The 16224-nt window shown below is 36.2% G+C and overlaps 1 protein-coding gene across 2 annotated transcripts in view; it reads left to right on the top strand.

The window, feature by feature from the left end:
- The window catches only part of LOC126248525 (uncharacterized), a 169836-nt gene that overhangs the window by 123226 nt on the left and 30386 nt on the right, over window positions 1–16224 (top strand). For both annotated transcript variants that reach the window (XM_049949577.1, XM_049949578.1), the window contains exon 9: window positions 9389–9443. In XM_049949577.1, coding sequence (XP_049805534.1) covers window positions 9389–9443 — 55 coding nt within the window. The remainder of the gene's footprint in view (window positions 1–9388; window positions 9444–16224) is intronic.

Raw genomic sequence — 16224 nt, 5'->3', positions numbered from 1 at the left:
AAAACTGCACATTGGAGTTAGGTCATGAAGAACGTGCTTCTGCCTGATTTTCCGATATCACAATTTTAGTTCTCAAAAGCAACAAAGATACAATAACAGTAGTGAGTGTAGCACTGTAGTAGCCATTATTATATGCAGTAAATGGCTTTGTATGCTTTCGAGACTGGCAGTGAGGCAAACAAAAGAGTAGCAGCCTAAAATTTTCCAACTATTAGTGACTTCTACCAATTCAAGATTAGGGAGTTCATGCACCAAGAAAAATTTGCCAAGTAGTACTTCCTAAGAATTCACGATTATATGTATGATGCCTCCTGTTGGTTAAAATCATCACTCTAAGATTGTAGGCTATGATAGTCAGTACTTTCACGACTGTTGGAGAGCATACAATAAACAGATTAGGTCTATGAAGTCCCACCTTTAGCAACATATATGGAGTGATGCATACACAAAGAAAAAAGCAGTGCAGCATGTAAGAAGTAAGTATTATTGACACAGATGCATTAAACTCGAAACTCCAGAAAGTTATTTTTCCATAATACATGCCCAGCTATGATTGCTGTGAACATCTCATGATATAAGCATGAAGTGCCTGAATATTGCAAATTTCTACAAAGGTACTGCAGAAAACAAACTTCTGATAGATAGACATAACGTAAAACTATTTAGATTTTTGCTATCAGGAGGTTCTAAAAGTGTGCAGCTTTGTATAATTAGCCACCACATATTAATAACTGTCAACAAAACAGTGGATGTATGTGGACGTTTCTCTTACAATCTCATTGTTGATAAACTTGATGGAGAAGAGCCCTCCAAGCCATTACTGATTTCCTGCAAAGTGGTGGACTGCGTAAATAATTCAGGAATATCTCATTTTGTGAATGGGAGTGTTTAAGTGCTGTGGTCTGAAGGCAGAGAAAAAAAAATCCTTTATGTATTTGGATGCTGTGGCCAACATGCTGAAGGCATCAGCTGCCCTGCGCGTATTCTATCCGCATTTCATCCCCTTCACCTGCCTGGCCCTTGCACTGAAATGTATTACCGAAGAAATGAAGGGCAGCTATCAAGAAGTAAATAAAATAATTTCATATATCAAGAGAGTGTTTCTCAAAGCCCTGAATTGTCTGTCATTCTGTAGAGGACTATTGCTCAACCTAGCATTGCCTCCTGAGCCCATCCTATCAAGTGGGGTACACAGATTGAAGCTGTCGGTTTTTATAATGGACATTTTTAAGATAGGAAATGTGTGATTGAGTTATTTCCGAGAGAACATTAAGTATTAGTACTAGAGACACCAAATTGTTTCACTGAACTTCAAATAAGAACTTCTCTGGCGTAAGGCTATATAGCAACTTCGCCTTCCTTGCCAACAGAATCAAAGAATTACAGTCTATAGGTTTACCTATGCAGAAGTTTTTGAGAATGTCAAATGCATGCTGACTGACATTAGGAGTGATACTGGAGAGAGAGTAGTGAATAAGTTTGATATTGCTTTGGCAACATATTCTGGCTATTCAACTTTTGCTAGTATTTGTTATGTATGGGATTGGATGGAGAAGACGACACTCCAGTGGACATCTCTTCAGGAGGAAGTGGGTATGATGTTATTTAGTTATTTTTTTCTTATAATTTGCATAAATAATGGTAAGTCTTTGAAGATATGTGGGGACGGTGGCAGATCGAATAGCTGCTATTGTTACGTTCACTTGTAACACTACCAGTTCTTATTAATGTCTTGTAAAGTAATGTCCACAGAAGTTATCACTTTACCTTGTTTCTTCTCAATAGCAGCAGCTGTGGAATCTTCTTCTGTGGCCTTCCTCTTACTAGATAAATAAATTTCTTCTGACTGTATTGTAATAATGTAAAGTGATAATGAATGTTAATACTTTGACATGTCCTATATTACACCTACATTTACTGTGCACAATGTAATCTTACAGGATCATATAAAATTCAGTTCAATTCAATTGTGTTGATAAGGCATTGTCTGCATGATATAAAATTTTTGTAGAAGGAAGCCTAATGGATGTAGGTTTTTCCTCCTACTTAATAAAACCACACTCCAAACTCTTAATAAATACTATATTGAATACTTTTTGATACAAATTCATACTTTTTTCTTCCCATAGAAGACAGAGTGATTCTATAAAATGTTCTATCATGGAGGCGTAAAAACAAGAGAAGTGATCAATAAAACAAAACTGTTAACAAATGAATATTAAAAAATTCAAATTACTGAGATAATATTGATTATGTACCACATGTAGAATAATCGTGTTAGGTTTATCTTCCTGTAAATCGTGAGAAAGAGAGAGATACAAGCAATAAAAAAAATACATTCTTTCAGGTACCCTAGTTTAGGTACACTACAGCTGCCCCCGTTCTATATACTGGCATTGTCCAAAGTTTACTAGATGACCGTATACAGTAGTGGTGCACTCTCTAGGTAGTTTAGAGTTTGTTTATTCATTGCTCAGAGCAGATATTATATTACAATTTCTATTTTGGGCCCTTGGCCTGGAGGAGGTCAATACCCTTTATTGTTTGGCCAGACTTAATAAGTTTTTAAAAAAAATTTTAGTTCTCCTTTGCGTCAGCTTTTTCTTTCTTTTTTAACTTTTACCCATTATTTAATATTCACTTTAAAAAATTCTTTTTTACAACATATTATTTACAATATTTAATATACATTTTTTTATTTTTCCTGTTCTACATGCCCTCTTTAGTTCAGTTGATATTTTCTTACATATTGTCATGACAGTGGCCGTATTGGGGAGGCCATGTTCATGGTAGAAAACCAACCTTATCACTTTTTGCGCTTAACACGGTTCAGGTTCGTCTTGCATCACTATCATCTAATTGTCTTTACATAATATACATGAAATATTACATAGAATTACAAGGTTATATACAAGAATCATAGGTTTTATATTAGAATTTAACTTCATCATTCTAAATATTCTTCAGCTGACATGTGTAAGTTTTTTGCACTTTTGAAATAGATGAAAATTAGCCTTATTTTTATTAATTTATATATCTTCCCATAATTAAAGGGTTCAGAAAAAGGGAACTGAAATATTCTGGTCAGAAAAAGGAAACTGAAATATTCTATTGTCCTTGCATCTTCTAACACAGACAAGACACTACTACACTCTGCATCATTTCTGTCTCTACATGAAAGAGATCTAATCTCTACAGGGAACTGTGGCATTTGAACGAAGGAAAAATATGGGTTTCTCTGCCCAAAATTCATCTGAAATTCATCATATCATAATCAAACAAACATTTAGTTTTATCCAGTATATTTATGTATACTTATTGTACTGTCTACATGTATTTGTGTTAACTATTAGACAGTTCTTCTTTAAATGTACATAGTCTCCCAGCTTAAGAAGTTCTATCATGTATGTTTTTACTCGTCCCCGCATACCTTGGTACAGAAGGCTGCTCCATTTCCACCTTGCATTCCTCATATTATTGTTTTCACTGGAGTTTGTTTCTTAATTCTTGTACTTACAGCATATTTTGTCAGTAATTTTGTTCAGGTACCATAATGATGTAAAGTTTTCATTCTGTTATTTACAGTTCTTACTATCATGTGCTATAACCAATGTACATATCCAGAGGTAGACATGTCCACTTGCACAATTCGCTGTTTAAAACACTATTTGATACTCACACTGTGTGTTTTGTGCCTCATAGTAAATTACTCGTTAACTCATTTGTTATGGTATTACATCTTTCCTTTACCTCATAAATTCATCCGCACTCTTTAATCTCCAAAAATTTTCACCATTCCCTAGAATATATTCTTATCACTATTTAAACTACCAAGTATGTAACTGCCCATGGGTCAGCTCGCATCACATTCATCCTTTAATCACTTGTACTGGCTCAGTACATGGGAGTATTCTCTTTTTATTTACTTTCACACTCAGCAGAGTTAAATTCTTAAAGTATTATCTTCTAAACCTTTTGTTAGTGATCACACGTTTTGTTGTTAATATGAGCACAAATATTGTTACTCTATTTTCCCTCTCAACTTACCTGAATATTTTGTTATCTAATGCATAGCATAAATAGGCTAGTAGTTACTCGTTTAACCATACAGTACTACTCAGGAGGATGTCGTTATCAGGAGAAAGGAAACTGGTGTTCTACGGATCGGAGCGTGGAATGTCAGATCCCTTAATCGGGCAGGTAGGTTAGAAAATTTAAAAAGGGAAGTGGATAGGTTAAAGTTAGATATATTAGGAATTAGTGAAGTTCGCTGGCAGGAGGAACAAGACTTTTGGTCAGGCGAATACAGGGTTATAAATACAAAATCAAATAGGGGTAATGCAGAAGTCTGTTTAATAATGAATAAAAAAATAGGAGTGCGGGTAAGCTACTACAAACAGCATAGTGAACGCATTATTGTGGACCAAATAGACACGGAGCCCACGCCTACTACAGTAGTCCAAGTTTATAAGCCAACTAGTTCTGCAGGTGACGAAGAAATTGAAGAAATGTATGATGAAATAAAAGAAATGATTCAGATATTGAAGGGAGACGAAAATTTAATAGTCATGGGTGACTGGAATATGGTAGTAGGAAAAGGGAGAGAAGGAAACGTAGTAGATGGATATAGATTGGGGCTAAGAAATGAGAGGTAGAATTTTGCACAGAGCACAACTTAATCATAGCTAACACTTGGTTCAAGAATCATAAAAGAAGGTTGTATACATGGAAGAAGCCTGGAGATACTGACAGGTTTCAGATAGATTATATAATGGTAAGACAGAGATTTAGGAACCAGGTTTTAAATTGTAAGACATTTCCAGGGGCAGATGTGGACTCTGGCCACAATCTGTTGGTATGAACTACAGGTTAAAACTGAAGAAACTGCAAAAAGGTGGGAATTTAAGGAAATGGGACCTGCATAAACTGACTAAAGCAGAGGTTGTACAGCGTTTCAGGGAGAGCATAAGGGAACAATTGACAGGAATGGGGGAAAGAAATACAGTAGAAGAAGAATGGGTAGCTTTGAGAGATGAAGTAATGAAGGCAGCAGAGGATCAAGTAGGTAAAGAGACAAGGGCTAGTAGAAATGCTTGGGTAACAGAAGAAATATTGAATTTAATTGATGAAAGGATAAAATATAAAAATGAAGTAAATGAACCAGGCAAAAAGGAATACAAACATCTAAAAAATGAGATTGACAGGAAGTGGAAAATGGCTAAGCAGGCATGGCTAGAGGACAAATGTAAGGATGTAGAGGCTTATCTCACTAGGGGTAAGATAGATAGTGCCTACAGGAAAATTAAAGATACCTTTGGAGAAAAGAGAACCACTTGTATGAATATCAAGAGCTCAGATGGAAACCCAGTACTAAGCAAAGAAGGGAAAGAAGAAAGGTGGAAGGAGTATATAGAGGGTCTATACAGGGGCGATGTTCTTGAGGACAATATTATGGAAATGGAAGAGGATCTAGATGAAGATGAAATGGGAGATATGATACTGCATGAAGAGTTTGACAGAGCACTGAAAGACCTAAGTCGAAACAGGGCCCCGGGAGTTGACAACATTCCATTAGAACTACTGACAGCCTTGGGAGAGCCAGTCCTGACAAAACTCTACCATCTGGTGAGCAAGATGTATGAGACAGGCGAAATTCCCTCAGACTTCAAGAAGAATATAATAATTCCAATCCCAAAGAAAGCAGGTGTTGACAGATGTGAAAATTACCGAATTATCACTTTAATAAGTCACAGCTGCAAAATACTAACACGAATTCTTTACAGACGAATGGAAAAGCTGGTAGAAGCCGACCTCTGGGAAGATCAGTTTGGATTCTGTATAAATGTTGGAACACGTGAGGCAATACTGACCCTACGACTTATCTTAGAAGAAAGATTAAGGAAAGGCAAACCTATGTTTCTAGCATTTGTAGACTTAGAGAAAGCTTTTGACAATGTTGACTGGAATACCCTCTTTCAAATTCTGAAGGTGGCAGGGGTAAAATACAGGGAGCGAAAGGCTATTTACAATTTGTACAGAAACCAGATGGCAGTTATAATAGTCGAGGGGCATGAAAGGGAAACAGTGGTTGGGAAGGGAGTGAGACAGGGTTGCAGCCTATCCCTGATGTTATTCAATCTGTACATTGAGCAAGCAGTAAAGGAAATGAAAGAAAAGTTCGGAGTAGGTATTAAAATCCATGGAGAAGAAATAAAGACTTTGAGGTTCGCCGATGACATTGTAATCCTGTCAGAGACAGCAAAGGACTTGGAAGAGCAGTTGAACGGAATGGACAGTGTCTTGAAGGGAGGGTATAAGACGAACATCAACAAAAGCAAAACGAGGATAATGCAATGTAGTTGAATGAAGTCGGGTGATGGTTCGGGAATTAGATTTGGAAACGAGACACATAAAGTAGTAAAGGAGTTTTGCTATTTGGGGAGCAAAATAGGATATAAAATGTAGACTGGCAATGGCAAGGAAAGTGTTTCTGAAGAAGAGAAATTTGTTAACATCGAGTATTGCTTTAAGTGTCAGGAAGTCATATCTGAAAGTATTTGTATGGAGTGTAGCCATGTATGGAAGTGAAACGTCGATGATAAGTAGTTTGGACAAGAATAGAATAGAAGCTTTCGAAATGTGGTGCTACAGAAGAATGCTGAAGATTAGATGGGTAGATCACATAACTAATGAGGAGGTATCGAATAGGATTGGGGAGAAGAGGAGTTTGTGGCACAACTTGACTAGAAGAAGTTATCGGTTGGTAGGACATGTTCTGAGGCATCAAGGGATCACAAATTTAGCACCGGAGGGCAGCGTGGAGGGTAAAAATCATAGAGGGAGACCAAGAGATGAATACACTAAGCAGATTCAGAAGGATGTAGGCTGCAGTAGGTACTGGGAGATGAAGAGGCTTGCACAGGATAGAGTAGCATGGAGAGCTGCATCAAACCAGTCTCAGGACTGAAGGCAAGCAGCGTTCATGGTGTGGAAGTTGCCTTTCCCAGAAGAATGCTACAGATGCTGTACGGGATGACTAAGAATCAATTTTCCTCTAGCATTGTAGAACGGTGTACTGATATTTACATAGATTTCTGTCCTTTAGATTTTCTTGTGCTAGTATTATTACTGATCCAAATCTGTATTCCATGTAGTTTTAATGCAGTGTGTGAAAAATAAATATCCCCGACCGTGCACAGCATCACCAGTGATTCATAAGTTGCACTACAGAAGGTTCAGTATAACTTTATAGAACACCCTGTAGTTGCTTGTTGTGTCATGGGGTAGAGAGAGTGGGGACTAACCAGCCCACTCTTCAATTTGCAGACCTACGAAGGTGGGAAATGCACGGTCACAATCTGGCGACTAACCTTCCCTCATGCTTCTACCCTCCACCACCCTCCCACTCACCTTGTTAACCCTCCGAACACAATTTATCCCTTAATACAGCTCTACTGTATGTAGATGTGGTATGCACACTTCATGTTTATTCTTAACCCACTTCATTTAACAAGACGCAGTAATTCTATACCATTAAAACAGTAGCTTTAATGACCTGTGGTTTTTCCATGCCCTGCAATATGAAAACTAATAGTCCTAGGGAGGAAATGAATTTGATCTTATTTGTAGGAAATGCAAAATAGTTTAATTTTGTTCTGGGAAACATTTTCACTAGAAGCTGCAGGTTTTGAGTTAAAAAAAAAAAAATTAAAAAGTTACCTTTAAACTGCCAGTCCCTGTTAAATATTCTGAATTCATGAAAATCCCTTCATAATTTAGTGGAAAAGCAACTTTCCATGCCTGCAGGATATGTGGACATCATCAAATTTCTGGTGGTGTGCTGCAGGTAGTTTGTCCTCCATGTTCAAATTCAGCCTCTGGGTGGCAGTTTGCACAGTATGGTGAAATGTTGATTTATTGGTGGCATAATGTCGTTGAAGAGAACTTTGAAGTTATGAATGTGAGTTCTTGAGAAAACAGTATGTTGTTCAAATGTTACCTTTTTTTTTTAACTGATTAGAATTAATGGGTGTAAGGTCCTTGTTTAATAATGCAAATAAGTGTGACATGAATAAATATAATGTAACTGATCAGTATACTTTCATTTGCAACATAAAGTAATTAAATAAGACAAAAATAAAGAACATATGGTACTTCAAAAGTAAGCTGTCAAAAACTAATACCAATATTCGCAAAAATGCCAAAATTTGCAGAAAATAACACTGAACACGGCAGAAATAACATCAAACTTGGTCAAAAATGAAACAATTATTTTCTGTCCTTATTCCTTTGTAATGGGTAGTTCAGCAAGGAGGCCACCCCTTACGATATGGACATTTATCCTGTTGCAAGATGCCTGTCCCCTCCCTCCCCAATCTGCAAGCATGATGCTGTGCATCTAATGAGTAGTCATTTGCCTGGGCGACATCATATCGAGACGCGACCAACAACCTGGTGTAAAAAGGATCGCGATTCATCCAACTAGGTGACATGTTTCCATTGATCCACAGTCCAGTCTCAATGATCCCATGCCCACTGCAATTGTACTTGACAATTTTTTGGGTCTCATGTTCAACAATGTGCACTGAGCAGTGTGCTCCAAAACACTTGTGTCTGCACCAGCATTGTCTTCTGTCATCAGACCTGTCAGACTTCCATGTATCCTGCTTTACAGAACAAGTAAGTCTGCAACCCCCTTTTAAGACATGGACATCTGTCACCTTGTCATTACTTACGGTTTTATTGTCTTTCAGCCATTTCCTATAGATGCGCATGAGAGTAGCACATGAACAGCCAACCAGCTTGGCTGTTACCGAGATGCTCATTCCTGAGTACAGGTCAATAACACACTGCTCTTTGTCAGAGCCACTAATGTCAGTCGGTTTCCCCATTTGTGGCCCACATTGATGCTGAAATAATTCCTCATTTGTCTCTGCTCTGCTCATCTACTTCCCTTACTGCACCACATACCCACAATTCCACCAGGCAGCAATTAGTCTTTTGGTGGACAGTATTCATAATGTTTTGGATCAGTGTGTCTGGGTTATGCCTATGTGTAACTGTCATTGAAAATGCTTTGAAAATAAGAAGAATGAAGTACATCTAACAACCAAACAAATAGCCTATTATTTAATTGCTGAGGTGGAAGTTATACGGTAGAAAGAGACTGATAATCAGTGCTCTGTCAAGGGAACTATGGAAGGTATGTAAAATGATGATGATCAAAAAGTGTCCATTTTTACACTGAGTCATATTTTCCAATCTACCTCATTACCTCTGTATAGTTTATGGATGTGTTTGGATTCGTGTAGTGTGTCCTCTTTCAAAGGATATTTTTATCTCCCTATATGCTCTATATTTAAGACTTGCTTATTCTTGTTTGTTCCAGGTATGAGGAGGTAAATGATGGTCTCTTCAGGCTTGTTTTAAGTCGTAACAATGATGTAAGTAAATGAAATCTGATTTTTTGACTACCAACATGTAGTATTTTTGTATGGTTGAATGAAATGCTTTTACAGTTATGAGTGATGACAAACCATATTTTGGAAGATCTAGAATTCTAGCTACTAGGTATGTTGCTGAAGATCTATCCATGTTGCTTAATTTCACTTGAAAGCTTGTGACCTCAAAGCATTAATCGCTGATAGATATGGTGTAGCATGTTCCGATTGTAAAAACTACTACTGTCTTGCATGTATAACTTCACCACCTTACAATATCAGTTTTTTCAATATAATGAAGGAATTTTTTTGTATATCATAATGTTTATTAGGCAAGTAGTGGTAAGCTGTAACACATTATGTATGCATTAATGTTTTTGAGCATGCATATCTGCAAAGTAGCTGATTGTTGTTGCATCAACTATGGTACTGAAAGTCAAGTTGTCAGTGGAAATGAATTTGATCCACTGTGCCACATAAAAGCATTCATTGTTTGGCTGGCTTTTACTACTACCGTCAATTGTGATAACGCTGAATTTTGGCCTTATGTCTGTCAAAAAGTTGTAGAAACGATGTATTTATTGTAATGGTGATGAATGCTTTCATGTGATACAGGAGAAAGGTGCTACTTTGTTGTGGCATGCCCTGTAATGCTGTTATTTTTAATTTGGTAGTTCTACATTATAGTTGCATGTGGTAATTATCTGGCATGGATGAAGCAGGTAATGCCCAGCCATCATAATTCTGCACCAACAGAAATAATTTTGTATTTAATTGTACTCTTTCATTTCACAAATGTTAATAACAAATTGTGTGGCTTCATTGCATATACAGTTGCAAAGTTTGTCAATCTGTCAACAAAAGTAACTGTTAAATGTTGTAAATAGTAGCTATACATTATGTACTGGTTGATATTGTTGCTGTATGCTCAGTAAGGAGAAACAACTACTATGCAAGAGCTACTGTTGAGTTTGTCAAGACTTTTATGTTGTGAAACTGTCATGCAGGTTTGTGCTTTTCTTCTAGGAAATCCGTCCAATGACTTACGCACTGACATACTTCATAATTCATTTTTTGTATGGAAGTAAAAGTTGTATTGGTACTCTTCTTCATATTGTAGTGTCCCACATAAATGCAGTGTAGATACAGTGGGCTAGGTTTTATGACAGAATATTTAAATATTTACCAAGACATTTTTGTCAAGAAATATTTGTAGTAGTACCTCTCATACTGCAATCAGAGACCAAGGGTCAACTGGTTAACAGTCATGTGAATGGTATTTTTGAATGTGTGTGGTTTAGTTTCATAATTGTCCAGTATTTGCTACAGATTGATTGTATGATGTGGCAACTGTCTTTACAGCGGCACACAATAAACCAATATCTCAGGCAGTCAAACATGAGACTGTTACATACTAAGTGACAAAAATTTCACTCTGCATCAGGAACTACAGCATCTTTAAATGTCTCATATTAATTGCAGTAGACACCTAGTATACATATGTGATTCACACGTCAGAACAATAGAAGCTGTACTGGAAAGATGAGAGATTTGCCCAAAAATTTGTCAAAAGAAAGACCTTCAAAGTAATAAGTTTTTCAGGATCTTTTGTCTTAATGAAAACATTGATTAGTAATCACCAGGTTTAAAAGGTATTTGAAGATCTTGTGTGAGAGACGTTTATTATCTGTTCTCAGTGTTCAATTAAGCAAGTATTAATGATAGCAATATGAGTGCTTTTAGGCTCACAATGTGTCTGCAGTAATTAACCTTACATATTATTTAAATTAAAAACAAATATTCAAAATGCTGCGGCCAAGAAAGTAAAAGTAAATACCTGTGATGCATATGAAAGAGAGAGAGAGGCAGACAGGAGCCTAACTTGGAAGAAGGAGATAGGCTAATATGAACATGTTAATAGCTTTTATGTATGGTAATTGACATGAAGAAGATCTGGTTCCAGTGTTTGAAGGGGGAGAGATGCATAATTGAGGGAGGAGTATCAACATTGTGTGTATACATGGTCGACAGAGTTAATGAATAAGTAAATTTTAACTTAAAGCAAGTCCTGAAAGATGGTCAGTTGCTCGTCACTTGTGGAGTTATGAAGGTTTGGAACCTGGATGAGCAACAAAATGATGCATTGGAGGGGGGAGGGGGGGGCGGTAGAGAGGGAGTGTGCAGATATTTTCTGTAGATAGTACTACATGTCAGTGAGAGCAAAAAATTGTTTCATTGCTGACATATACATTTGTAAGACTACAGATGTAAATTGTGCATTCAGATATTTTATGTAAAGACCTTTAAATTTAGTTAGGTAAGTTCGCAGGAAAGGATAATACTTTGTGGAATGAGCTCGTAATAAATGTGTGAATATGGTATGACACCATAGGTGTTGACTGAAAATTGCAGCACTAATGACAATAAATTAAAAACACATCATTAACTGTGTACTTCAAATGATGTAGAAAGATCACTGTGTGCATTCCGTGAGTTAGTGTATGAGGAACCAACTGTCTCTCTGTAACTGCATATGTCATGTGCGCGTGAACAGTTGAAAATTAGACACCTATCATATGCCAGCATTCAGATAAATATTGACAGAAACAACCTTCATTTTGATCAACTATGTGCAATGGAAACATTATTTTGCATGTTTGTGTTACCAAAGATGACTTGATAGCTTTGGTAGTAGTACTACTACCCATTTTATCATCTTTTTTTCTTCCAACCATACTGAAAATGTTATACAGATTGCATGTTTCACAGGAAATTGTACCAACATTTCCTTCTGCCCCAACATTTTATCGCAAATAGTGATGCCAAGATTTGAAGGCTATGCTTGGCTTAGCTTTTGCAGCATGTTTCTATTTGTTCTCTACTTCTTCTTCTTCTGCTTGTGCTGCACCTCCCCCTCGCCTGGTACCTCACCAAAGCAGAAGCTGGCAGCTGAGAAAATTATAATGCGATGTTCCTCCTTCCACTTTTTCCCCACTATTGCAGTACTCTGTGCGTGCCATCAGTCAAGAGCAGAAAATTGTCTAATGTAATCGTTAATAGTGCTAGAAGAAAGATTACTGTCCTCCTGAGTGACAGGGATAGCCAAAGAACATTTTCAGCCTTTCAGGTACTACAGTCTGCAAAAAGGATATAATGAAAATAATTGAAGTATGGTAGCAACATCGAGATACATAGTGGTCATGTAAATGATCCGGTGTGCCTAATTTTGACCTTCTTTACTATTTTGTTCTTTCCTTCCTATATGGATATCCTGTAGTGATGTGAAATAGATATTTTGTGCAGTGAGCTTTCCACTTACCATGAAGTGCTGTAACGGGGCTTTTTCTTACACATATAACGTGTGTAAGGAAACTGTGTAAAAGCCAAATTAAAGTTTTTTAGTGTGATAAAACTGAGAGTTCTATATTCAGAGTGTGTGTTGTAGCAATGAACAATGTTGTCAAAGTGACTCAGTTACAAACAAATGTCAAGGTTGAACTTAATTTGCATTTACAGTTCTAAGTGTTCTCAGTAGTGATTTATGTGCTTTTACATGTTCTTGTTCATATGTTTGAGATAATTCTCATTAACAGTTTCCGTTTGTGATGTTCTGAGAGCAGTGCCATGTCTAAATGATCAGGAGAATTAACAACAGCTGATGAACAGCTAAATTGTAGACTGTCAACTTGTTTGAAGTGCCCTCCCCCATGGGGAGAAAAAATGAACTAAATTTAGGATCTTGGAATTATGTACAGATGACTAAGTTACATAGATTGTAGAGGTGATATTCTCACGTTGTATAGTTATTTGTGGGACTTTTACTAACATAAGACAAGTATAGGAAATTAATTATGCTGGAGGCGGTAGATGCATGTGCATATAGATTTAGACCTGGTGATTGTCTTTGCTTTACCAGAGAAAAAAGCAATGTAAATTGTTTGTGATCTCTCTCTCTCTTTTTTTTCCTGGGGGGGTTGGCTGAAGGTTTCTTGATTTACAAGATATAGTGATCTCTTTCTTTGGGGGGGGGGGGGGGGGGCGGCGGCATTCACCAAACGTAATTTGCAACCAAAATTTGTGCACATTGCTGCTATGTAATGTTATTGTCGTTATATTTATTTGGAAGTGATTTGCCACAGTAAGAGAATTTGAGGCAAGGGGGGAGAAGGTGACTACCAGAAAATATTTTGCTAATTTTAACTCAGTGCATTGCTCCTGGTAATTTACTGTCCGTTTTTTTAAATGATTTCAAACAACAGTAACTATAGTATGAAACCAATAGCATAACATTTTAAATATTATCATTTCTTTGATGAAAATTAGTGTTTGTGATTTAGCTAGCTCATTACACTGCCACGTGTATATATCCTGTCTAGTAATGAGTGAAAATACAGTTTTTATGTCTTATTCAGACTAATTTTAGAGAAACTATTTTCCTGGGTCTCCTTTCCACAGTGTAGAAAGCTGCTTCTGTATAGAAAATATAACTTCATGGATATATTTCTTGTTACAGTTTTTTATGCACTGAAGAATTCTTTGTTGGTTTGTTAAGTTACAATTTTCAAGCAATATTTTCCATTATTTGCTCAGAGTACTTAGCTGTGGAGATATAGTTAATGTAAGTGGACCTGGTTTGAGTGTCTGCCAGAGAGTATTACTTTGAGAGCGATGTGGTCAAGTAAAGGATGCTGTAAACCAACTGTTTAAATTGCTTTTGAAGAGAGTGACCCTAAGAAGAGTTTTTGGTGGTTGTTTCTTAACTGGTATTTGGTATTCCAGAGGATATGAATGGAATTCTCATTTGACACAGATTGGGTAATTTTGTTGATAGATTGAAAAGTATGCAAACCAGTATATTAATAGACTGGCAGAATTAGGTGTATTGGAGGGCAAGTAGTCCATATAAAAAGTTAAAATCCTGTTAAATCATGGTATATACAGAATAATAGACCTAATTTAGAGATATAATTAAAGAGATTGCTAGTTTCATTATGAAAGTATAATAGAAGTTGTATTAGATTATGTAGCTGGCAACACATTTTGTTTTTGCTATCTATAAGATGGCAGTTTCTTCTGTCCATTATTATCAGTCATATTGAAAAACAGGAAGCTGTAAAAATTCACTAAATCTTACACTGAAAAGTAAGAGTACGAGAGAGAGAGAGAGAGAGAGAGAGAGAGAGAGAGAGAGAGAGAGAGAGAGCACTCCGTGCATGTGTGTGTGCGTGCGTGTGCGGATGTGTGGGCATGTGCATGTGGATGTGCGTGCATTTTTAGGTGGCCTTTCTTCATGTCTTATGCAAATGGTCATTACAGTATATCAGTGTAAGAAAAGAGAATTTGTGAAAATATCTAAAACGCCTCGTTGTCCTAACATTTATGAAGTTTTCGGCAAATAACGTTGTTAACTGCAGTAAAAAAAAATAGGCATGATTTAACATTAATCTTGGAAAGTAAATGTAAGTTTCTCAAGTTGCGTGTAAGGAATTACAGCCAGTCTATATTCGTCAATGTCCAGATCTATCCATTAAAAATATATATATTTAAGAGGAGATAGTGACAGCTGATGTATCATATTGTTGAATGAAGCAACACTGCAGTGCATGTTTTTTGTTGTGTACTCGCTTGATTGTGCTAATATTATCTTATTTGTGAACATTTTTACTGGTTACTAATTGTGTTCTTGTTGTTGTCTGAAGATATTGCAAGTTCTTATCAGTCAGTTCTCTCCCTTCATTTCACTGTATATACTCTTTGAAACAAGTTAAACCAGAAAGAAGCATATGTCTATATAGATTGTAAAAGAGAAGAGGGTTTATGCTTTGGTTTTGTGGATAGTAGGACAGTATTTTCATGTAATGTTCAGAAGCACCTTCTAGTCAAAGACAAGTAATGTTTTGTATAAAATCAGTCTGTACTGAATAATACTGTTGACCCTGCCAGCCATCTTCATGTTGATGGCACTACATGAAGTCATTTGTGTTGTATAATGTTTACTGACAATATTAGCTGGCTTTTTCATATAGAAGCTGGTTTTTGGATTATGTTGTATGAAACTGCTGCAGTAAATATTGTTTGTCTCTCAATAGTTGTTCATTTTTAAACTTTTTTTAAAATTAATAACAACATTATTCAGAGAAGAACACTGTATGTAAAGGTTTTATATATATTTATTTCTAAATCAGAATATGCACTAAAACATCCACTTTTGTACTAATAAAAAGAAATATGACTGGGTGAACTGCTGGACTGGCATTTTATTGTCAGTTAGGATTGGCCATTCAGGTTTTGAGAAGAAACTAAATCTTGGGATTATAACAGAAATGGAGAATAATGGCTGCTGCAAGACCTGAGTAACTTTTGTAAATCATGTGAAACTTAATACGTCCAGAAGTCTTAAGGTTTAGAAGATCATTGTAAATTTTGTAGTAACTGTTTGATATTTGAACTTTCTATGATTAGTCCCAATTTATTGAAACTTAATCACATGTAATTTTTTATTTAAACTTATTTTTGTATTATTGGCCTTATGCCTTTTTAACTTTTGTAGTATTTACAATTTTTATTGATATTATAATATTTGTTATACACATGTAGTTCTCTTTGCCTCTTAGATAAAATGCCAAAAAAATTTAGTGTGAGACATTTTCAGAGTTATTCATGAATACTAGGCTGCTTCTTTGAATAGATTTTGAAATGATATTATTTTCATAATTTTGTGCCAATTATTTTATGTTTGCTCAGTGCTGGTAATAAATGATACATGACATGTCAATGACATGTT

Source organism: Schistocerca nitens, chromosome 3 (genome assembly GCF_023898315.1).
Source record: "Schistocerca nitens isolate TAMUIC-IGC-003100 chromosome 3, iqSchNite1.1, whole genome shotgun sequence".
Lineage (NCBI taxonomy): Eukaryota > Metazoa > Arthropoda > Insecta > Orthoptera > Acrididae > Schistocerca > Schistocerca nitens.
The sequence above is the reverse complement of the archived record's forward strand: the minus strand, read 5'-3'. Positions and strand labels throughout refer to the sequence as shown.